The sequence below is a fragment of the Pristis pectinata genome, chromosome 1 (genome assembly GCF_009764475.1).
Source record: "Pristis pectinata isolate sPriPec2 chromosome 1, sPriPec2.1.pri, whole genome shotgun sequence".
NCBI lineage: Eukaryota > Metazoa > Chordata > Chondrichthyes > Rhinopristiformes > Pristidae > Pristis > Pristis pectinata.
In genome coordinates, this window is record NC_067405.1 from 122,004,323 (window position 1) to 122,028,270 (window position 23,948).

General features: G+C 43.1%; 1 protein-coding gene across 4 annotated transcripts in view; it reads right to left on the minus strand.

The window, feature by feature from the left end:
- Positions 1 to 23,948, minus strand: part of LOC127568755 (kelch domain-containing protein 1) — an 85,439-nt gene that overhangs the window by 45,060 nt on the left and 16,431 nt on the right. For 3 of the 4 annotated variants that reach the window (XM_052012904.1, XM_052012885.1, XM_052012874.1), the window contains exons 2-3: positions 12,472 to 12,542; positions 2,110 to 2,227 (exon numbers count right to left, since the gene is read on the minus strand). In XM_052012904.1, the coding sequence (XP_051868864.1) occupies positions 2,110 to 2,214 (105 nt within the window). In that variant the 5' untranslated portion in view covers positions 2,215 to 2,227; positions 12,472 to 12,542. The remainder of the gene's footprint in view (positions 1 to 2,109; positions 2,228 to 12,471; positions 12,543 to 23,948) is intronic. The other variant, XM_052012894.1, reaches the window with a different exon arrangement.

Below are 23,948 nucleotides of genomic sequence, written 5' to 3' on the forward strand. Positions count from 1 at the left end.
TACTCTGCTTTTCTTTTATGTGCACTAGAATGGATAACTTCCCATTCCCCACTTAATATTCTATTGGTGATCTTCTTGCCCACTTATCTAGCCTGTCCACATCCCCTTGAAAGTTCCTCTGTACTTGCAATGTAATTTAGTATCAGCAGCAAACTTGGAAATATGACAAAAAACAGAAGACCAGAAGAACTCAGCAGGTCAAGCAACATCTGGGGAGGCAAAAGATTAAGACAATGTTTTGAGTCAAGTCCCTGCATCAGTCCTGCGTTGTTCTAGATTCCAGCATCTGCAGACTCTTGTCTTGGAAATATGACATTTTTGCTCCCTCAGCCAAATTGTTGTGAATAGCTTGTGCCCAAACACCAATCCCTGTGGTCAAAGCCTGCCAACCTGAGGAAGGTCTATTTCCAATAACCAATTCTCAATCCACGTCAGTGAATTACCACCAGTTACACATATTCTAAACTGATTGATCGTGCTTCTGAATGGAATCTTATCAAGCTATTTCCAAAAGTTTAAATACACCATACCAACAGTTCCTCCTTACCTATTCTTCTAGGCACATGCTCAAGGAATTCCAGTAAATTAGTCAAACATGATTTTCTTTTCATAATTCCAAGCTGACCTTTTCATGGTGTTTTGTTACTGCATCCTTCATTATAGATTCCAACATTTTCCCTACCAATGTCAAGTTGGTTGTTTCCCTTTTTTTATTAAAAAAAAATGTGTGGTGACATGCAATACCCTACAAACCACAGGATTCACTCCAGAACTTGGGAAGATGTTAACTAAAACATCCACCATCTTGAAAGACACATCATTAGGTCCTTGGCATTTATCAGCCTTCAAGCTCAACAACTTCTCAAGTGTCATTTTTTGACCAATAGTTAGCTAGCTCCTCCTTCTTGCTGTACCTTCAATTTTACGATATATGCGGCAGGTTCTGTGTCTTCTATAATGAACACACACGTAAAATACTCAGTTAACTCTCCTGCCATTTTGTTATTCCCTATTATAAATCTTCCTCTCTTGGCTTGTAAGATGTCCAACATTTGCCTGCACTAGTGTTTTGCTTTTTATGTACATATATAAGCTTTTACACTCAGCTTTTATGCTTCTGGCCAGCTCTCATATTCCATCTCATCTTCCTTTAACAATCTCTTGATCCTCCTTTGCCAAGTTCTAAAATGTTCCTAATCCTCATGCCTCCTATTTCTGGCAATTTTATGAGCCTTTCCCATGGACTTAACACTAATTTTAATTTCTCTTATCAGCCACAGATGAATCAGTTTTCCCGTTGGATACTTGTGCCTTGAAAGGATTTTTTTTTTTGCAATTTATATATTATTTCTTCAAATACAAATCACTGGCAGTTCACTGTCATATTTTTCAATGTATTCCCCCAATCAACCACAGCCAACTCTATTCTCACGTTTTTAAATCGGTTCCTTTGTTTAGATTTAAGACTCTAAATGAAGCCAAGTGTTTTTTTTTCCCTCCTTTAATTAATATTAAATGATTTTAGGTAATATGCACTAGTTAAGCGTTCTCAAATATATTATTAATTATATACATGTATTTCAATGTCAGACACATTTAGAGACAGTGGAAAAGGCCTCTGGCAGCACAAACTGTCAGACCACTTGACCAGTCTGGGGGCAGGCCTTGGCTTCCATCACCTTGGCATTGTAAACTCCAAAAAGCTAATATAACTGCAGGCCTAGCGTGGAGAATGAGGTACCAGTGTGTTGCCTGGTGTATGATTCAGGCCACTGTCATTTCAGCAAACAACGAGGCTTTAAAATGGATCAGCATTTTCAGGAGAGAAGGGCATGTGGAAAGCCAGGAAGAAATTAAAATACTTGCTAAGAGTTTAACACTACAACATGGAATAAAAATGTGATGCTGGGATTGCATCTTTAAGCTTAAAATTGGTAGTGTTGTAGATAAAGCATTACTTTTGAGCCTATGAATTTTGAACATCATTGTGCTATACTGTTTACTGAAGGCAAGATGAAGCATTTTAAACAAAAACATGTTCTCTAGCTTGGAAGTTTAAACACAGCAGATGACCTGACAAACAAGGCAAAAGCACGAGACAAGACCTACCTCATTACTATATCCCAGATCATCATATCCTCCAAAAATGTACATGACTCCATTCAAGCATGCTGCACAGCTTCCTGACATTGGACGAGGAAGGTCTCCCTTCATTGGTCGTCTCTGCCTATATTGAAAGAATGCAATAAAAGGGTGACATGGCAAAATAACATTTCAAGAACTTAGGCAAAAATTACTTTCATAGTGATATCTTCCACATTTTTTCGTGTTTCCTTATAGTTATATCTGAATGGTGGATAGTTACATTCTACTTTCAGATGTCACACTTGGCTCAGTGGTAACACTTGCATCAAAAGTCTCAGAAAAAGACAATTGAACCCCAGTACACAATCTAGGCTGCAGGAAACTACTAGCATTTCTCAGCACAATTACCAACAAGTTCAGGATTTCTACAGAAGCATACGTGAACGTGGAAGTCCCAAACTTGCTAACTGGTTTTCCAACTGCATGCTGACCTTTGGGGGTTCACAGAGCCAGAAACAGTCAGGATAAACAGGTAATTTTCAGATTCTCAGAATACAACCAGATGAAAGAACCATGTGTAGTGTAGCCAAATTTGCTTATGATACAATGATAGTTGGCAAAGCAAATGTGAGGATGTCATTGGGGATGCAAGGGGAAAGAGCTAGGTTAAGTGAGGGGTCAGAAATTTGACAAGTGTAGTATAAAGTCAGAGAGATACAGCACAGAACAGGCTCTTTGGCCTACCAACTTTACACCAACCATCCACCACCCATTTATAGTAATCCTACATTAATCCCTTTTTTTTTTAAAAAAGTCTCCCGATATTCTCAACATCCCCCAGATTCTACCAATCACCTACACACTCAGGACAATTTTCAGTGACCAATTAACCTTCCAACCTGCACACTTTTGTGATGTGGGAGGAAACTAAACTTGGAAGAAAAAACACACGTGGTTATAGGGAGAATGTGCAAACTGCATGCAGACCGCACCCACGGTCAGGATTGAACCCAGGTGAGGGTCTCTATTGCTCCAAAGCAGCGGCTCCACTAACTGTGTCACTGTGGCCCTATAAGCGTAATGTGGGGAAATCAGAGGCTATCCACTTTGGTCAGATATAAATATTGTTTAAGTGGAGATGAACTATAAAATACTGCTGTATGAAGGATCTAGATGTCCTCTTTCTTTAAATACAATGTTGGCAAGCAGACGTAGCAAGTAATAAGGAAGACAAATGGAATGTTGTCCTTGATTGCAAAAGAGATGGAGTAAAACTATACAGAAACCTTGTTGCAACTGTATAGACAGTGCTGCGTGCAGTTTTGGTCTCCTTATTTAAGAAAGGGTACATTTTTATTAAAGTCATTTTGGAGAAGATACCCCAGATTGATTCCAGGAATTAAAATGATCTTTTCCAAACATTGATTGAGCAAGTTGGGACTATACTCTCTGGAGTTTAGAAAAATGAGTGAAAAGACAATACAAGATTCAGAGAGTGCTTGACAAGGTTGATGCCGTGGGGATGTTTGCCCTCATAAGTCTATCTAGAATTAGGGGGGCATAATTTCAGAGTAATGGGTCACCAACTTAATTCAAATACAAGAAGGAATTTCTTCTGAAGGTTGCAATTCTTTGGAATTGTTCCCCAGAGAACTACAGAGGCCGAGTCATTACATGCATTCAAGGCCAAGATAGATAGATGGTTACTATAGAGGCTAAAAGCTAATTGGCATCAAGCAAAAAGAATTGAGACCAAGAAAAGATGAGTCACGATCGTACTGAATGGCAGAGTACACTTGAAAGGCCATATGGCCCATTCCTATTCGAACTACTTTGTTTCATTCTTTTTCATTATTCTCATCAGTGGAGGAGATTATTACACTGCCCACAATAAGAGATTTTCACCAGAAGGCTGCTCAGCAGAAGGATGAACTTTTCACCATAGATCAGAGATGATTAACCATTAACTGCAAAATCCAAGCCACCTCCGAGTCAGTTTCAGAAGAAATATTAGTCAGCATTCACAAAACTAATGAAATGGTAGCCTTGTCCTTCTGTAATTTCCACAACTTTTCATGTGGAGTTTAAAATGCAACTAAACTGTCTAACAACTTAAAAAATTAAGGAATATCAACTCTTGCATCAACTCTCAGTTCCCAATTTACCAAGGCTTTTTCCCCCACTATAATCAAACAACAGATAATGTTAGGGGGTAGAGACACAGATAAACTGCAATGGAAATCCCAGTTGCGGCTGTGTCAACCAATATTATTAGCCAACAGACTGACAGCTGAACTGAAACAAACTGCTATTTACACAGACTTTTGGTATACGTAACTATTGGAACAAACTACTGCCTACTGGCATAAATTGACTATTGACACAACTGACCATTAAGAAAAGACCTCAGGTGATTATAGTAGATGGTACTTGTGGAAATGCACTGAAGGTCAGAGATGGAGATATTATAATGGAAAGAATGAAAAAAGGGTTAAGCAAGTGATTAGAAAATATCATACCACCTGCTTAACTTTTTTTGTTAAGCAGATTGTTATGCGCCACAGAGGATGGTGAATGAGTCAGAAAAGGCAAGATTATGGACTTGTGAAGAACATGGAGGTGGTGACAAACCTTGTGAAAGTGCTGAAATGTTCAAGGCCAGCCATGACTAGTTTGAATGCTTCAAGAAGTGAGCAAACATGCATATATTAGTCTTGCTGGGGAGCAATTAGAGATTGCATGATAGTGAAAACTTTTCTGAAGAGTTTAAATGAATCAAAGGAAAATGATCACTCTCTTAAACAAGTGTTTAACATCGAAGAGGATACCTTTATGCAAGTTCATATTCAGGGATGAGAAAACTGCTCCAGGCTTTACAGTAACCAAAGATCTCTTTAGTCTTATCCTTCAAAGCAATTCTGAGGGTAAGTGTATTCTTAAATTGCTCTTAACCGTACCTGTCTGAATATCCCTTTAGAGCCCTCAGGTTTTCTAAGGCCAATCTTACAAATATGTGGTAACTTAACAAAAAGCCTGAATTACTGCACAGTTTGTCCAAGATTACATCCTGTTATTTCTTCCACCTCTGTCCCACCAGTCATCAAACAATATTGTGCAAAGAGTAACCCAGAGAACAGAGATTTGCTCATCAGCGACAATACCCTTGGATGTCCAACTAACCAGTCCATGGCTGGATATCCATTGACACCTTCCTTGAGCCTCATTTATCAGTATCCAGGAATGGTTACAGAAAGAACCTTGCCTTTAACATAATAAACTCCATCCACCATCATCGGAACATCAGAGACAACTATACTATTCACCTCCTCCATCACCAACTTGACATGATAAAACCAACACAAATTGCTTATCATTCACTCCCTTTAGCATACTCTGCCATTCAATAAGAAAATGGCTGATCTAATTCTAATGTATTCCCACCTACTTGCAGTAGCCTTGTATCCTGCTTATCAAGAATCTCCTTCAAAGAGGATTTTGGTTTCACTAGCCTTTAACACAGAATTCCAAATTCTTACAACCCTCAAAAAAATGCACCTCATTTGTCTGAAATAGGCCTTAATCTTGTGAAAGTGACTGCTAAATTTCTACATTTTTGTAAAAGATGATGTGTCCACCCTGTCAATACCCCTCAGGATTTTGCACATTTTACTTAGCAAGAACCCTGAAAAAGGCTACACTTCCTAAATTTTTATTTCCTTAAGATTTATTTTAAATGATTACTTTATTTCAGATATCTGTGTCAATGTATTTTTAAGTAAGATTTTTTTCCAAATGAAGATTCTTGAGCTCCAAAATGCAACACGGCTTTTTAAAAATGAAATTAATGTGGAACACTTTTTCCATTTAAGAATTCTTACTTATGTATAACAAAATGTTTTCCAAGAATGTAACTCCTTCATAAATCAAAGAATACCTGAAGTTAATTTTCATTACCAGAGGGGCTGTTTGTCAACAATTAAGGTTTAGCACATCCTCAAAAACTACTTAAATGGTAATGGACAAATCCTAAATTTTTAACATTGAGATTTTATTTAAATTCAATATGCAAGTATGTTGTTCAATGTATTTGAATGGGGAGTGACAATGTGGGATGCCATTTTTGCATTATTTACAAATAGGTGACAACTTCTGGATGTGTTTAACTATGCAGTAACTTTCTAAAACTTGCATTAATAATGGTTGTGTAGCGGTTGCTACCGCGGAATAAAACAAGACTCTACTCGGAGGATTGCCAAACAGAACTGGTTTATTTTCCCGCCTTGTGCGGGCCCTTTAAGGGAGAAAAACTCCCGCCCAAAAAAACCGGCAATGACGTAAGTCCTACGTCATCAGGACTTTCCCGCGCGCGGGTTCTCCCCATCGCCCGGAAAGACGAGGCCCGCCGCCATCTTGGGCCTTGTCGCTCCGACGCCGCGCGACCCGACTGCCGAGCCGGTTCGCCCGACTAGACGGTGAGTCGCCACACAACCCCCCCCCAGAACCGGCGAGACAGTCCCCAAGGTCCGTGGGCTGTGCCAGCTGCCGCTTAGGGGGACGGCCTCTGCGTCGTGGCGTGGCAACCTCGACAGGCTGTTGCAGATCCAAATGGGCCGGTTTGAGGCGGTCCGCCGTGAAAACCTGTTCCCTGCCTCCAATGTCCAAAATAAAAGTGGATCCGTTATTCCGTACGACTCGGAACGGTCCCTCATATGGTCGTTGCAATGGCGCCCGAGGTGTGCCCCTGCGAACGAAAACAAACTTACAGTCCCGTAGTTCCTTGGGCTGGCAGGATGGGGCTTGACCGTGCCATGAGGTGGGAATCGGGGCCAAGGCGCCGAGCTTCTCGCGCAGTCTTTGTAGAACTGCTGGGGGTTGTTCCCCTTGGTCCTGAAGGGCAGGTATGAAATCCCCGGGGACAACTAGTGGCGCCCCGTATACAAGCTCAGCTGACGAAGTGCGGAGGTCTTCTTTGTGGGCAGTGCGTATGCCGAGCAGGACCCAAGGCAGCTCGTCAACCCAGTTAGGACCCTTCAGGCGGGCCATCAAGGCCGATTTTAGATGGCGGTGAAAACGTTCCACCAACCCGTTTGATTGAGGATGGTAGGCCGTGGTGGTGTGCAGCTGCGTCCCTAGCAGGTTCGCTAATGCAGCCCAGAGACTGGAAGTGAATGGGTGCCTCTGTCTGAAGTGATGTGGGCTGGAACGCCAAAACGTGAGACCCAAGTTGTGAGCAGCGCTCGGGCGCAGGAATCAGTGTGATGTCAGTCAGGGGGGTTGCCTCAGGCTACCATCGTGGACCGGTTCACGATGGTAAGGAGGTACCGGGCTCCTCTTGAAACCGGCAGAGGGCCCACGAGGTCGACGTGTATGTGGTCGAACCTCCTACGGGTAGGCTCGAACTGCTGTGGTGGGACCTTGGTGTGTCGCTGGATTTTTGACGTCTGGCAGTGCGGACAAGTCCTGGCCCACTCACTGACCTGTTTGCGCAGGCCATGCCAGACAACTTGCTGGCGACCAGTTCGGACAGTAGATCTGATGGATGGGTGCGCCAACCCACGTACCGAGTCAAAACGCGTCTCCGCCAGGCTGCAGGGACAATAGGGCGGGGCTGACCAGTCGCACGTCGCAAAGTAGGGTCCGCTGACCTGGACCAACCAAGAAATCTCAGAGCTGCAGACCCGAGACTGCGGTTCTGTAGCTGGGCAGTTCGTCGTCGGCTTGCTGTGCGTCAGCCAGGGCCGTGTAGTCGACACCCAAGGATAGGTTGTGGATGGTTGGTCTGGAAAGTGCATCAGCAACGACATTATCCTTTCCGGAGACATGTTGGATGTCAGTTGTGAACTCGGAAATGTAGGATAAATGTCTCTGCTGACGAGCTGACCAGGGATCGGAGACTTTGGAGAAGGCAAAGGACAGAGGCTTATGATCGGTGAAAGCGGTGAAAGGCCTGCCTTCTAGAAAGTATCGGAAATGCCGGACCGCCAGATACAGCGCTAGAAGTTCCCCGATCAAAAGCGCTGTACTTCAGTTCGGGCGGTCTAAGGTGTTTGCTGAAAAATGCCAAGGGTTGCCAGCGGCCTTCGAGTAGCTGTTCCAGTACCCCACCCACCGCGGTGTTGGACGCGTCTACCGTGAGGGCAGTCGGGACGTCAGTCCTAGGGTGTACCAGCATCGTGGCGTCTGCCAGGGCGTCTTTGGCCTTAACGAAAGCAGCCGCAGCCTCGTCAGTCCAGGTGATGTCCTTGCCCTTCCCTGCAGCAGCGAGAACAGAGGGCGCATGATACGGGCTGCTGCAGGGATGAAACGATGGTAAAAGTTGACCATCCCAAGGAATTCCTGTAGGCCTTTGACTGTGTCGGGGCGGGCAAAATGGCGGATAGCATCCACCTTGGCGGGTAGGGGTGTTGCCCCGTCGCTGGTGATTTTGTGGCCGAGGAAATCGATAGAGTCAAGTCCGAATTGGCACTTGGACGGGTTAATCGTGAGGCCGAAATCGCGGAGGCGGGAATACAGCTGGCGGAGGTGGGAAAGGTGTTTCTGGCGGTTACGGCTGGCGATCAGTATGTCGTCCAAGTAAATGAACACGAAGTCCAGGTCTCGGCCTACCGCGTCCATCAGCCGCTGGAAGGTCTGCGCGGCATTCTTAAGGCCGAACGGCATCCGAAGGAATTCGAACAGGCCGAATGGGGTGATAATCGCAGTTTTGGGGACGTCATCCGGATGGACCGGGATTGGTGGTATCCCCTAACGAGGTCCACTTTGGAAAAGATGCGGGCCCCGTGTAAGTTCGCTGCGAAGTCCTGGATGTGAGGGATGGGATAGCGGTCCGGGGTGGTGGCGTCATTCAGCCTGTGGTAGTCGCCGCAGGGCCTCCACCCTCCGGTGGCTTTGGGGACCATGTGCAGGGGGGAGGCCCAGGGGCTGTCTGACCTGCGAACAATCCCCAGCTCCTCCATGTGATGGAACTCTTCCTTTGCCAGGCGGAGCTTGTCTGGAGGTAATCGTCGTGCTCGGGCATGAAGGGGTGGCCCTGTGGTAATGATGTGGTGTCGTACCCCATGTGTGGGCCGAGAATTTGTAAACGAAGGTGCCAAAATCGATGGGAATTCGGCTAGGAGCTTGGCGAAATCGTCGCCAGAAAGGGTAATGGAGTCCAGGCGCGGGGCTGGTGGGCTGATTTCTCCCAGGGGATAGGTCCGGAGAGTGCTAGAGTGGACTAACCGCTTCCTTCGCAGGTCGACTAACAGGTTGTGGGCCCGAAGGAAATCGGCCCCTTGGAGTGGTCGGGCGACGGTGGCAAGGGTAAAGGTCCAGGTAAAACGGCTGCCGCCAAAGTGTAATTGAAGCGTACGGGTGCCGAAAGACCGTATCGTTGTACCGTTGGCGGCACGAGTGTCGCGGCCTGTCGGGGGCAAAATACTGACCTCCGCTCCAGTATCAACGAGGAAATGCCGTCCAGATTTCTTGTCCTGAACGAAGAGGAGGCTCTGTCGGCGGCCAGCCGCCGTAGCCATCAGCGGCGGCTGGCCCTGGCGTTTCCCTGAAACTTGCAGGGTGGGCGGCATCGACGGGCCTCCGCACCCCACCTCTGATGGTAGAAGCACAGCTGGTCACCCGTGTCGTCATCTGCGTTCCTGGGGCGTGGCTGCTCGGTTGCTGGGGCCGGGCGAGGCAGGCGTTGGGCTCGCGGCCTGGTGATTTGACTGACGGACGAACCGATCTCGCGCTTGGCCCTCCACAGGACATCTGCCCGGGCGGCCACCTCACGGGGGTTGCTGAAGTCGGCATCAGCTAACAACAAGTGGATGTCATCGGGGAGCTGTTCGAGGAAGGCCTGTTCGAACATCAGGCATGGCTTGTGTCCCTCGGCCAATGCCAGCATCTCATTCATTAGGGCGGATGGGGATCTGTCCCCCAGGCCATCCAGATGAAGCAGGCGGGCGGCGTGCTCACGACAGGAGAGGCCGAAGGTCCGGATCAAAAGATCTTTGAAAGCCGGGTACTTATCTTCCTCCGGAGGCGACTGGATGAAGTCTCCAACCTGGGCGGCTGTCTCCTGGTCCAGAGAGCTAACCACATGGTAGTACTTCGTGGAGTCGGAGGTGATCTGCCGAAGGTGGAATTGCGCTTCAGCCTGGTCAAACCAGACGCTGGGCCGAAGTGTCCAAAAGGTGGGCAGCTTGAGGGCCACTGCGTTGGCTGCTGCGCTGTCGTCCATTTCGCGGGTCCAAAAGCCGTTTGGACCGTCGGGGTCACCAATGTAGCGGTTGCTACCGCGGAATAAAACAAGACTCTACTCGGAGGATTGCCAAACAGAACTGGTTTATTTTCCCGCCTTGTGCGGGCCCTTTAAGGGAGAAAACTCCCGCCCAAAAAAACTGGCAATGACGTAAGTCCTACGTCATCAGGACTTTCCCGCGCGCGGGTTCTCCCCGTCGCTCGGAAAGACGAGGCCCGCCGCCATCTTGGGCCTCATCGCTCCGACGCCGCGCAACCCGACTGCCGAGCCGGTTCGCCCGACTAGACGGTGAGTCGCCACAGTTGACACCATTCATTCTGTCATTTCTGCAACAAATTCTTGCTCATTATACTTCCAATGCCTGTTCTTATCAGCAGGAGGCAACACTTTTACTTCAGTAATGAGACATACAGTGGCATGCAAAAGTTTGGGCACCCCAGTCAAAATTTCTGTCACTGTGAATAGTTAAGTGAGTAGAAGATGAACTGATCTCCAAAAGTCATAAAGTTCAGGATGAAACATTATTTTCAACATGTTAAGCAAGATTAGTTTTTTTTTTGTTTTGTACAATGTTAGAGTGAAAAAAGGAAAGGAGCACCATGCAAAGGTTTGGGAACCCCAAGAAATTTGAGCTCTCAGATAACTTTTACTAAGGTCTCAGACCCTCATTAGCTTGTTAGGGTTATGGTTTGTTCACAGTCATCATTAGGAAAGGCCAGGTGATGCAAATTTCAAAGCTTTATTTACTCCTCAAGACTCCTCAAGCCTTGTCCCAACAATCAGCAGCCATGGGCTCCTCTAAGCAGCTGCCTAGCACTCTGAAACTTAAAATAAATAATGCCCACAAAGCAGGAGAAGGCTATAAGAAGATAGCAAAGCTTTTTCAGGTAGCCGTTTCCTCAGTTTGTAATGTAATTAAGAAATGGCAGTTAACAGGAATGGTGGAGGTCAAGTTGAGGTCTGGAAGACCAGGATAACTTTCCGAGAGAACTGCTCGTAGGATTGTTAGAAAGGCAAATCAAAACCCCCGTTTAACTGCAAAAGACCTTCAGGAAGATTTAGCAGACTCTGGAGTGGTGGTGCACTGTTCTACTGTGCAGCGACACCTGCACAAATATGACCTTCATGGAAGAGTCATCAGAAGAATATCTTTCCTGCGTTCTCTCCACAAAATTCAGCGTCAGAAGTTTGCAAAGGAACATCTAAACAAGCCTGATGCATTTTGGAAACAAGTCCTGTGGACTAATGCAGTTAAAATAGAACTTTTTGGCCGCAATGAGCAAAGGTATGTTTGGGGAAAAAAGGGTGCAGGATATCACGAAAAGAACACCTCTCCAACTGTTAAGCAAGGGGGCGGATTGAACATGCTTTGGGCTTGTGTTGCAGCCAGTGGCACGGGGAACATTTCACTGGTAGAGGGAAGAATGAATTCAATTAAATACCAGCAAATTCTGGAAGCAAACATACACCGTCTGTAAAAAAGCTAAAGATGAAAAGAGGATTGCTTCTACAACAGGATAACGATCCTAACCACACTTCAAAATCCACAAGAGACTACCTCAAGAGGCACAAGCTGAAGGTTTTGCCATGGCCCTCACAGTCCCCTGACCTAAACGACATCGAAAATCTGTGGATAGACCTCAAAAGAGCAGTGCATGCATGATGGCCCAAGAATCTCACAGAACTAGAACCCTTTTGCAAGGAAGAATGGGCAAAAATCACCCAAAAAAGAATTGAAAGACTCTTAGCTGGCTACAGAAAGCGTTTACAAGCTGTGATACTTGCCAAAGGGGGTGTTACTAAGTACTGACCATGCAGGGTGCCCAAACTTTTGCTTCGGGCCCTTTTCTTTTTTTGTTGTTTTGAAACTGTAAAAGATGGAAATGAAAAAGTAACCTTGCTTAAAATATTAAAGAAATGTGTCATCTTTAACTTTATGCCTTTTGAAAATCAGGTCATCTTTTACTCATTTAGTTATTCACAGTAACAGAAATTTTGACCAGAGGTGCCCAAACTTTTGCATGCCACTGTATTACTACAATTCATTTTCTCCATTAAACAATGGGCAAACTGTTGTTATGGGAAACACTCCAACAAAGTAATGAAATATAAAAAACGGAAGTTTGTCATCAGAGGAAATTGCTTACCATACACCACTTTCAATTTCGTAAACCCAGATTTCATCATTGGGTAAATAAACTTCATTATTTTCGTATGTCTGCAATAAAAAAAAATGTTATACCTTCCTATAATTGTTGTGATAACTTGTATCTTTCATTATCAAATTGGTATTGTAAGAAAATACTCAATTTTCACAAAAGCAAACGAATAACTCGGGAAGGACAAACAAAAAATTTATATGTGTTTGCAACATTAAAAAACTCCCATTAAAACATACTGTGAAAAAATTGTAGAAAAAAAAATCAGCTAATGGTTGGGTCCGATTCAACTTTGTGAAACCCAGCTCTTTACTCCAAAATGGTTAACTATGTACATATCCACTAGACACTGGCATGAAGAACGGTTCTTCAAATAATTATAGAAAACTTGGATATTCAGTTCTCATTGCTGGTTCTGTGCTACGCAAAATACAGGAACAGCAATTTCAGAACATAATATTCAGATAATCTTTTTCAAGCATTGTTATCTATTTAGATAGGTGAGTGAAGTGTTGAGATAAATAGGTACTTTTAAATCAGATTTTCTAGAGCATTCCATTAAGGATAATTAAAACAGACTTGACTATGACTGATATACCAAGCTGATGCATTGTGACATTCCACATGATTACCTGATTGCCATCTAGTTTTTTGGTTAACAATGTGCAAGTATAATATATGCTATTTTCCACCTCAGAGTTACATGCTGAAGAAAGTTATCTTCAAATCTGACAAATACATTTTACAATATTGTGATTTAAAATTACAATAGCATTTTCCTTGGATAAACAAGAAAGATGGGTCATATGCTATAATGAAAACTATTGCATTTGAATATTTATAGAGTGACTCATCAATCCTACTTGCAAATTTCAGCAATGAGTATGCTGCAATTAATCACAAATAATGTAGATGGTAATGTCATTTTCATTTCAATATTATTGACATTTACTTTTTCAGCCCTGCGTCCCAGAGTCTACTGTATAGAGTTTCCACTGGAGTCAAACAAAGAAACATAATCCTAGGATATAGTTCTATTTGTTGTATTTTGGAATTAGTGAAACGTATGCAACTGTTTTAACTTACAAAGTTTCTTCTGCCATGAAAGAATACTGATGTTTTTACATTACCTGTACTTTTTACAAGGATAGTTCTGTGTAGATTTCAGCAAGTAGTTTTAAAGTGAACAAGTAGTTTAATGATTCTAAGATAGATTCAAGGCAGGTACTATTCTAAAGTATGAGAAGCCTCCTGATGAAGCTCTTGTGTGCTTCATTGTTAGCGATGAAGGTTCCAGAACTCACAATTTGTAATTAGTGGGTAATTCCATTAGCTGTTCTAATCAGAGTAAGTAACATGTTTAAAAATTCACTTGATTTTCAAACAAAAATACACTAGAAATACCAACACAGAGAAGCATGTCTCAGCCTTCTTACAAGCACTTGCAAATAGATTTATTGAGCAACTGTGAAAATGGTTTCTCCAAGCATATATGCACCCTAAGTAAAACATTTCATTTCTTATCTCTTACAAGTAGTCTTCTTCCAGCTGGATGCAACTGTTTGACATACTGTGATACCCAGTTGTTCAAACACACTGCCCGAGATGAAGGTCTCATGATTTTTCACAGCATGTCGTTACTACTTATACACTGGTACCCTGTTTAGTGCTAGCCTGCTGAGTGCAGATTCGTTAAGCCCTCTTGGTCCCCCAGTCCAAATGCTCACAAATACACATCTCGCTGTGTAATATGGATTTGGGCCATCTTCTCTCCACCTCCAACCTAGTGGAATCTATTGATATTACACAAAATAAATGCAATGATGACAGTTATGATCTTTACCCAAGCTATATTTAATGGAAGGTTAATGATTTCTTTACCACCACTTGCAAAAAGGTTGACCAACATTATTTGCTTTGAAGCAAGAGGATCCTGTGGCACATAACTTATTAACATGGCTGGCAGTGATCTCCAAGGCTTATTTTGTGAGATCAAGCAATACCAGTCCACCTTCAACCAACTGTTTCTATGTTATGGATGTTTCCTTTAAACTGCCATAACTTTTATGAAGAGAAAGGTGTTGCAAAACAGGAGATAAAAGGATGACGAGTTGCTTTAGGCAGCAATAATTTTTGACCTCCACGTGTCTGCCGTGGCTAAATTAGTAGCATTCATGTAGTTACACTTCAGAAACCAGAGAAAATATAGCCAGCCCTGATGGAATTGCAATCTTTCAGATCAGACACCAAGACTTTGCATTTAGGTGGACACAATTTTGAAGAATAGTTTAGTACTTTCGATTAACTGGTATCACTAAAAGAAAACACAGTTTGTGAGACTGTGCTCTGTGCAATTTTTCTACCACATTTCCATCATTTGTTAAGGCATTCAAAAGTACTTCATTGCATGTGAAGAATTTTTGTAAGTCTCAATATGCAAGGCATTATGCAAGTGCAAGCTCTTCTGTCCTTAGGTTGAATTAAATAATTTATTTGCAGGTTTGTAGATAGAAAGTTATTTTTATTTTGGCATCCATTACATACTCTTTTGACTTAAAATAAACATTCTCTCTCCAACTTGACCCATTTGATCCTTAACAGTTTTAGTTTAATTCTACTTGGAATAATTATTTGACATTACAGAGCAAGAATGAAATCATTTTAGGTTGCGAGGTTGTAACTAGCGGGTCCCACATTGACTTGTGTCAGGGCTCCAGCTGTTCACAGTCTTTATCAATGACCTGGATGAGGTGAACAAGTGTAATACTCATGTTTCCTGATGGTACCAAGCTGTGTAGCAGTATGGGTTGTACACAAATTACCAATTAGGTTGGCATGTGGTACATTGGACTTTGTTGCAAGAGCTTAAAGAGTTATAGAGAGATACAGCATAAAAACAGGCCCCATGGCCCACCCAGTCCATGCTAACCATTTACATTATAGTACATTAATCCCCATATTTTATTCTTCCCGCATTCTCACATACTGTATAAGACCATAAAATATGGGAGCAGAATTAGGCCAACTGGCTCAGAGTTGGCTCCGCCATTCGATCATGGCTGATTTATTTTTCCCTCTCAACCCTATTCTCCTGCTTTCTCACCGTAACCTTTGTCACCAATACTAATCAAGAACCCATCAACCTCCGCATTAAATATACCCAATGATGTGGCCTCCACAGCCGTCTGTGGCAATGAATTCCACAGATTCACCACCCTCTGCCTAAAGAAATTCCTCCTCATCTCTGTTCCAAAGGGACGGCCTTTTATTCTGAGGCTGTGCCCTCTGGTCCTAGACTCTCCCACTACTGGAAACATCCTCTCCACGTCCACTCCATCCAGGCCTTTCAGTATTCGGTAGTTTTCAATGACATATCCCCCACATCCTTCTAAACTCCAGTGAGTACAGGCCCAAAACCATCAAACACTCCTCATACATTAATCCTTTTATTCCTGGGATCATTCTCATAAACCTCCTCTGGACCCTCTCCAACACCAGCATATCTTCCTTAGATATGGGGCCCAAAACTGCTCACAATATTCCAAATGGGGTCTGGCTAATGCCTTACAAAGCCTCAACATGACATCCTTGTTTATATTCTAGTCCTCTCGAAATAATGCTACATTGAATTTGCCTTCCTTACTACCGACTCAATCTTCAAGTTAACTTTTAGGAAATCCTGCACTAGACTCCCAAGTCCTTTTGCACCTCCAATTCTGACTTCGCTCCTAGTTTAGAAGATAGTCTATGCCTTTATTCCTTCTACCAAAGTACATGACCATACACTTCCCTACACTTATTCCATCTGCCTCTTCTTTGCCCATTCTCCCAACCTGTCCAAGGCCTTCTGCAGACTCCCTGCTTCCTCAAAACTACCTGCCCCTCCATCTATCTTTGTATCATCCACAAACTTGGCCACAATGCCTTCAATTCTGTCATCCAGATCATTAACATGTAATGTGAAAAGTAGCAGACCCAACACTGATACCTGTGGAACACCACTAGTCACTGGCAGCCAACCACGTTAGACCCCCTTTATTTCCACTCTTTCCCTTCTGCCTGTCAGCTAACCTTCCCGTCCATTCTAGTACCTTTCCTGTAATACCATGGGCTCCTATCTTGTTTAGGAGCCTCATGTGCAGCACCTTGTCAAAGGCCTTCTGAAAATCCAAATAAACAACATTCACTGACTCTCCTTGTTTATCCTGCTTGTTACTTCTTCAAAGAATTCCAACAGATTTTTAGGCAAGATCTCTCCTTAAGGAAGCCATGCTGACTTCAGCCTCTTTTATCATGTGCTTTCAAGTACCCCAAAACTTAATCCTTAATAATGGACTCTAAATCTTACCACCTCTGAAGTCTAGGCTAGCTGGCCTATAATTTCCTGTCTTTTACCTCACTCCCTTAAAGAATAGAGTAACATTGTGATTTTCCAGTCCTCTGGACCATTCCTGAATCCAGTGATTCTTGAAAGATCACTACTAATGCCTTCACAATCTCTTCAATTACTGCTTTCAGAACACTGGGTGTAGTCCAAGTGACTCATCAGCTTCCAATCACCTTCTGCTTAATTATAGTGACTACAGTCACTTCTGCCCCCGACTCTCTCGAATTTCTGGTGTGTTGCTGGTGCCCTTTCACAGTGAAGACTGATGCAAAATACTTATTCAGTTTTCTGCCATTTCCTTTGTTCCCCATCACTACCTCTCCAACATTGTTTCCAGCGGCTCCAATGCCTACTCTTGCTTCTCTTTTACTCTTTATATATCTGAAAAAACTTCTGGTATCTTTTTATATTATTGGCTAGCTTACCTTCATATTTCATCTTTCTCCCCTTATTGCTTTTTTAGTTGCCTTCTTTTGGTTTTTGAAAGCTTCCCAATCCTCTTTGTTCCCACTAATTTTTGCAATATTGTATGCCCTCTTTTGCTTTTATGCTTTTGTTTTCATCCCTTGTCAGCCACGGTTGCCTCATCCTCCTTTTAGAATGCTTCTTCTCCTTTGGAATGAAATGTCCCTGCATCTTCTGAATTACTCCCAGAAACTCCTGCCATTGCTGCTCTACAGTCATCCCTGCTAGGTCCCCTTCCAAGCAACTTTGGCCAGCTTCTCTCTCATGCCTCTGTAGTTACCTTTACTCAATTGTAATATCAATACATCTGATTTTAGCTTCTCCCTCTCAAATTGCAGGGTGAATGCTATCATATTATGATCACTGACTCCGAAGGGTTCCTTTACCTTAAGGTTTCTAAATTAAATCTGGTTTACTGCACAACACCAAATCCAGAATTGCCTTTTCCCTAGTGGGCTTGACCATAATCTGCTGTAAAAAGTCATCTTGTAGGCATTCTACAAATTCCTTCTCTTGGGATCCAGTGCCAACCTGATTTTCCCAATCTAGCTGTATACTGAAATCCCCCATGACAACCATAATATTGCCATTCTTACACACCTTTTCTATCTCCTGTTGTAATTTGTACCCCACATCTTGGCTACTATTCAGAGGCCTGTATTTAACTCCCAGCAGAGTCTTTTTACCCTTGCAGTTTAACTCTACCCACAAAGATACTATATCTTCTGATCCTATGTCACTTCTTGCTAAGGATTTGATTTCATTTTTTTTAACCAATAGAGCCACCAGGCTGTCTTTTCGATAGGATGTGTACCCTTGATTGTTTAGCTCCCAGCTGTGATCTTCTTTCAGCCACAACTCTGTGATGCCCACAACATCATATCTGCCAATTTCTAACTGCGCTAAGCTCATCTACCTTATTCCGTATGCATTAAAATATAACACCTTCAGTCCTGTATTCACTGCCCTTCTTCTCAAATTTGTCTCCATGTTGCCTAAAGCTAAATTCTTATCCTTTTCTAAACTTTGTCTTGTTCTTTATTCTGGAGACTTCAGTAACTTCTGCTGCACTCTCCTTCCTTTTAACTTTATCCATACTTTTTCCAATCTGTTGAACCCAGCCCCCCTATTATTTAGTTGAAAGCCCTATCCACAGCCATGGTCCCCAATGGAACAGTTCCCTCCTTCCCTAATACTGGTGCCAATGTCCCACGAATTAAAACACATTTCTCCCACACCAATCTTTGAGCCACGCATTTAACTCTCTGATCTTATTGACCTTGTGCCAATTTGCACGTTGCTCAGGTAGCAATCCAGAGATCATTAGCTTGTTGGTTCTGCTTTTTAATTTAGTCCCTAGCTGCTCAAATTCCTTCAGCAGAACCTCTTTCCTTGTTCTACCTATGTCATTGGTACCAACATGGACCTCAACAACTGGATCTTTCCTCTCCCATTCCAAATTCCTCTGCAAGCAAGAGTAGATGTCCCAAACTCGGGCACCAGGCAGGTAACACAACCTTCAGGTCTCTCGATCCTTGCAAAAAAGAATTGTGTCTATTCCTGTGACTATACTATCCACAATTACAACTACATTTCTCTCCCCCCCCCCCCCCGAATGGCTCCCTGAACAAGTGTCACGGTTCGATTGCTCATCCTTCCTACAGCCCCCACTCTCATCCACACAGGGAGCAAGATTCTCAGACCTGTTGGACAAACTCAAAGGCAGAACCTCCTCCAGCACTACCTCTTGGATCCCCGTAACCACCTCACTCACAGTCACACCTTCTTATCCTTGACCACAGACCGAATTTGAAGTAGGTAATCTAATGGGTACGACTGCCTCCTGAAACAGCATCCAGGTAACTCTCCCCCTCCTTGATGCACTGCAATGTTTGAAGCTCAGATTCCAGGTCATCAGCTTTGAGCCTGATTCCTACTCCTCCCAGATGCTACCACTCACCTACACACTACAGGCAATCTACAGTGACCAATTAACCTATCAACCTGCAGATCTTTGGGATGTGGGAGAAAACCCATGCAGTCACAGGAAGAACACGCAAAATCCACAGACACAGAACCCAAGGTCAGGACTGAACCCAGGTCTCTGGTGATGTGAGGCAGTGACTATACCACCATTGCGCCACCTGAAGACTTGCTGCAATTATACAGAGCCCTGGTGAGAATGCATGTGGAATATTGTGAAAAGAACTTGCCTTCCTATTCAAGGAAGGTTATGCTTGCAATAGAGTGCAGTGAAGGTTCATTAAGCAAAAATTGATTCCTGGATGGAAGGCCTTGCCCTACAGAGAATCTGACATGGTTGAATTTAAAAGGACGAGATGTAATTGCAATAAAATGGACAAAGTTCTTAAGGGACTTGTTGGGATAGATGCAGGGATGTTTCCCCTTGCTGGTGTTTCTAGAACCAGGGGTCACAGTCCCAAAAGATGGAGTCAGCCATTTAGGTTTGAGTTGAGAAGAAATTTCTTCATGTAGAGGGACAAGGGGTTATTCAGAAAAGATGAGCCATCATCTCTTAGGCCAAATGGCTTACTTCTTATGTTCTTATAATGTTAATTCCCATATCTAACTGCACAATCCAAATAACCATCTTCCCCACTCTTGCTTTAGTTATAAAAATATTGCTTAAAATTGTTTTTAAATAATCTTTTTCAGATGTTTATTTCTTCTAAAAATTGCTTGTACTAAGGCCCAGATTATTAATCCCGAGATCTGCAGGAAAAGCCTGAAGGATTGGCAAATCTATGCTGACATGATTGTGAAAAAAGTATCGACAAGGTAGGCTACAAACATACCTAAATTTCTGTCCTTTATTCAGATATAACATTGTCAATAAGGATAAGTACTTAAATTGATGGACAAATAATTATTTGCTGATCCTCTAAAATATCATTAAACTACAAGTATAATTGTTATAATACGTTTATTCTCATCAATGGCCCTTCTGGAGCTTAGTTGGCTGAGGGTATGAAAGCCAGGTTCTTTATTATCAATTTATACTTTAGGAATTGCTACATTTGCATGAAAAAGTTTTCATAATTACATTAGTTGCTGTAACAAGCACCCTTTCATGACATCACAAAGAGATTCAACTGCTATAATTATATTAACAGCCTGAAAAAGTAACATTTTTAAATGGATTGAAATCTATTTTCCCGTTCACTGCTCATTGGGAAATAAAATTACATTATCTTTACATGATTTATTACTGACCCAAGTTTGAGAACCTTAGCTGAATTTTATGATTCCTCGCTGTACATATACAAATTTAGAAGTTACTTACATGAACGTTGTGCAAGCAATTTTCTTTTCACTTCAAACTTGTTTCTTTCACTCTCCCCATCCTCAACAGATCGATTTGCCTCAAGGTATTTTGCATTGGAACTTTGACATCACAGGGTGCAAACCACACAAGTCGGCAGATAATTCGTGAACCGATCTCCCTCTTTCAAGCAACATCTGCTGACCAAATCGTTTAACTTTCTCGAAGACAAATCAACGCCACTAAGAAAGCACGATGGTCCAGCTGCACGCAGCAACTTGGAGAACTTCATGTGACCGTCAGCCATTCTCCTCACCTGGGCATTCCCGATTGTTAAGTTTCAACAGGCTGCAACCTGCAATTCCTTCTCAAATACTAGTACGCACTTGCCCAACAGCATTCAGTAGGGCACATATGGCACGAATGCAAACTAGAGGGTTACATTTTTTTTAAAAATGAAGAGTCCCACACGGAGTCACTGAAACCGTTATATGGGGCGAATTAGAGTAATACTTACCACATAACCTCCCCACACGTAAAGAAATCCGTCGTTAAATACCGCGTGGTGATGGTTTTTCCTGTATCCTCCGGGACCAATATTGGGTTTCAGCCATTTTAAAAGCTGGGCCAGTGGTTCACCAACCTCCACGCGTGGCGTTTGAATTGCCCGACCCGTCGACGGAGCCGCCCCGCCCTGTCACACCGACCTGAGCCGCACTCCACCCAGCCCGCGCTCAATGCACCGCGCAACCAATCAAGGGCGGCCTTTGAGCGCCTTGGCCAATCAGACGCCGGGAGTGTGGACCAATGTGAGCCAACACTGCGGGTGGCAAACCCTGCACGAGCCGCCGGGCCAACCGTTGGAACTTCGCGCGGTTGAAGCTTTGCCTTCTCCAAGATCAAAAGCCACGGTGGAGACGCGTCCTGTCCTCAACTGGGACAGCAAAGGGGATAATGGCCCTGGATACCTCCGAACGGGGTGGGGGGAGGAAACCAGGCCTCTGACACATAACATGTTACAGATCGCTTGGATTTGTATTTGATTTTGGGTAGCCGCAGAACGGGGCTCCTAAACTGTGCGTATTCCCCGCTTTTCATGTGGGAGTTTAAAATGACAACTGGGGCAGAGGTACAAAAGGGCCACTGGTAGTTGGGGGGGGGGGGGGGGAGAAATTGGAGGGAAGAGAAAAAAAAATGAAGGAGAGTTTAATCTTTTAGTAAACTTACGGTCATGAAGCTTTCACTGTAATTAAATATATTTGTCATGGCAGGACTTTCTATTTAAGAATATGTGATTTGCTTGGATTTGATTATTTATTGCTAGAAACATTATTCAGGACTGTACAACTGTTGCCAAAGAAAGATGATCACAAAAGAAAATATATTAGCTTTAAAACTTGACAGTTAACTTTGAGGTTTTATGTGCCATACAAATGTACACTGCCAAAGAATAGTTCCTGCAAACAATATGAAGGTTCAAGAGTTACCTTTTAAAAAGGCATTCAATTGCAAACATATTATGCTACAATCATAACATAATACAGATGGAAAATTGCTGCTACTTATAGATCAACTCAGTTGCACAAAATAAAATGTTTTTGTGATAAATTTTGTTTGAGATAAAAACTTTCCAGCTGGAAATGTCCAAGTGCCCAGGATTGTAAACTGGGCACCTTAAATCTATTAGACAATGAATCCATTGTGTGTGAAGCATAATTATTTTTCTGTTTAGAGTGATAGCAGGAGGTTGGAGGTCAGAGGGAGAGTGATATTTCTATGACTGGGAACAGGAAGATCTGAGCAGAGCAGGAAACGATTTAAAAATAATTAAGAGGCAACTTTTGTGTCAGGTTCCCAATGCTGGGCTGCCGGCTGCCCCAGAAGGCATCATTTTAAATGAGAGCATGCCTATATTGGGAGTGACCAATAACAGTCACTCCCTGATCAAAACATTATACTTTCCCATAAAACACTCAAAAGTAAGTACCTAATCAACTTTCTGAAACAGCACAGTTCAACCAGAAAATGTTTACAACTGTATTCCATTTCAATTTTCAGATGCAGAACACCAAGAAATACCAGCAGTATATCATTGAATTCCTCTGCCAAAACTTGTTGATTCTTGATCCACACAATGCTTGATAAGAAAATCACTGGGCACTATGTGATGAATTCTGGCAAGCATGCAAAATGAAAGTATACAACTGCTAGTTTTGCTACCATCTAAATATTGGTCAGGTCAGGTTACACTCAAAGCTATGAGTGCAGAATCTACTTAAGGAAAAGATGGAAGACATGAAAACTAAATAAGGACTCAGAATCTCTCGTTACAATTTTCTATACTCAAACTCCACCTAAACCTAGTTTAAAGCACCAATTTAAGACCATAAGACATATGAGCACAATTAGGCCACTTGGCCCATTGAGTCTGCTCCACATTTGATCATGGCTGATTTATTTTTCCCCCTCAACCCCATTCTCTTGCCTTCTCCCCATAACCTTTGTCACCCTTAGTAATCAAGAATCTATCAACCTCAGTTTTAAATATAACCAATGACTTGGCCTCCACAGCCATCTGTGGCAATGAATTCCACAGATTCACCACCCTCTGCCTAAAGAAATTCCTCCTCATCTCTGTTCTAAAGGGTTGGCCTTTTATTCTGAGGCTGTGCCCTTTGGTCCTAGACTCTTCCACTACTGGAAACATCCTCTCCACATCCACTGTATCCAGGCCTGTCAATATTTGGTAGTTTTCAATGACATATCCCCCTCATCCTTCTAAACTCCAGCCAGTACAGGCCCAGAACCATCAAACGCTCCTCACATGTTAATCCTTTCATCCCTGGGATCATTCTTGTAAACCTCCTCTGGATCCTCTCCAATTCCAGCACATCCTTCCTTAGATATGGGGCCCAAAACTGCTCACAATACTCTAAAAGTGGTCTGACGAACACTTTATAAAGCCTCAACATTACATCCTTGTTTTTATATTCTAGTCCTCTCGAAATGAATGCTAACATTGAATTTGCCTTCCTTACTACCGACTCAACCTGCAAGTTAACCTTTAGGGATTCCTGCACTAGGATTACTAAGTCCCTTTGCACCTCCGATTTCAGAATTCTCTCCCCATTTAGAAAAAAGACTATGCCTTTATTCTTTCTACCAAAGTGCATGACCATACACTTCCCTATGCTGTATTCCATCTGCCTCTTCTTTGTCCATTCTCCCAACCTGTCCAAGTCCTTTTGCAGACTCCCTACTTCCTCAACACTACCTGCCCCTCCACTTATCTTTATATCATCTGCAAACTTGGCCACAAGGCCATCAATT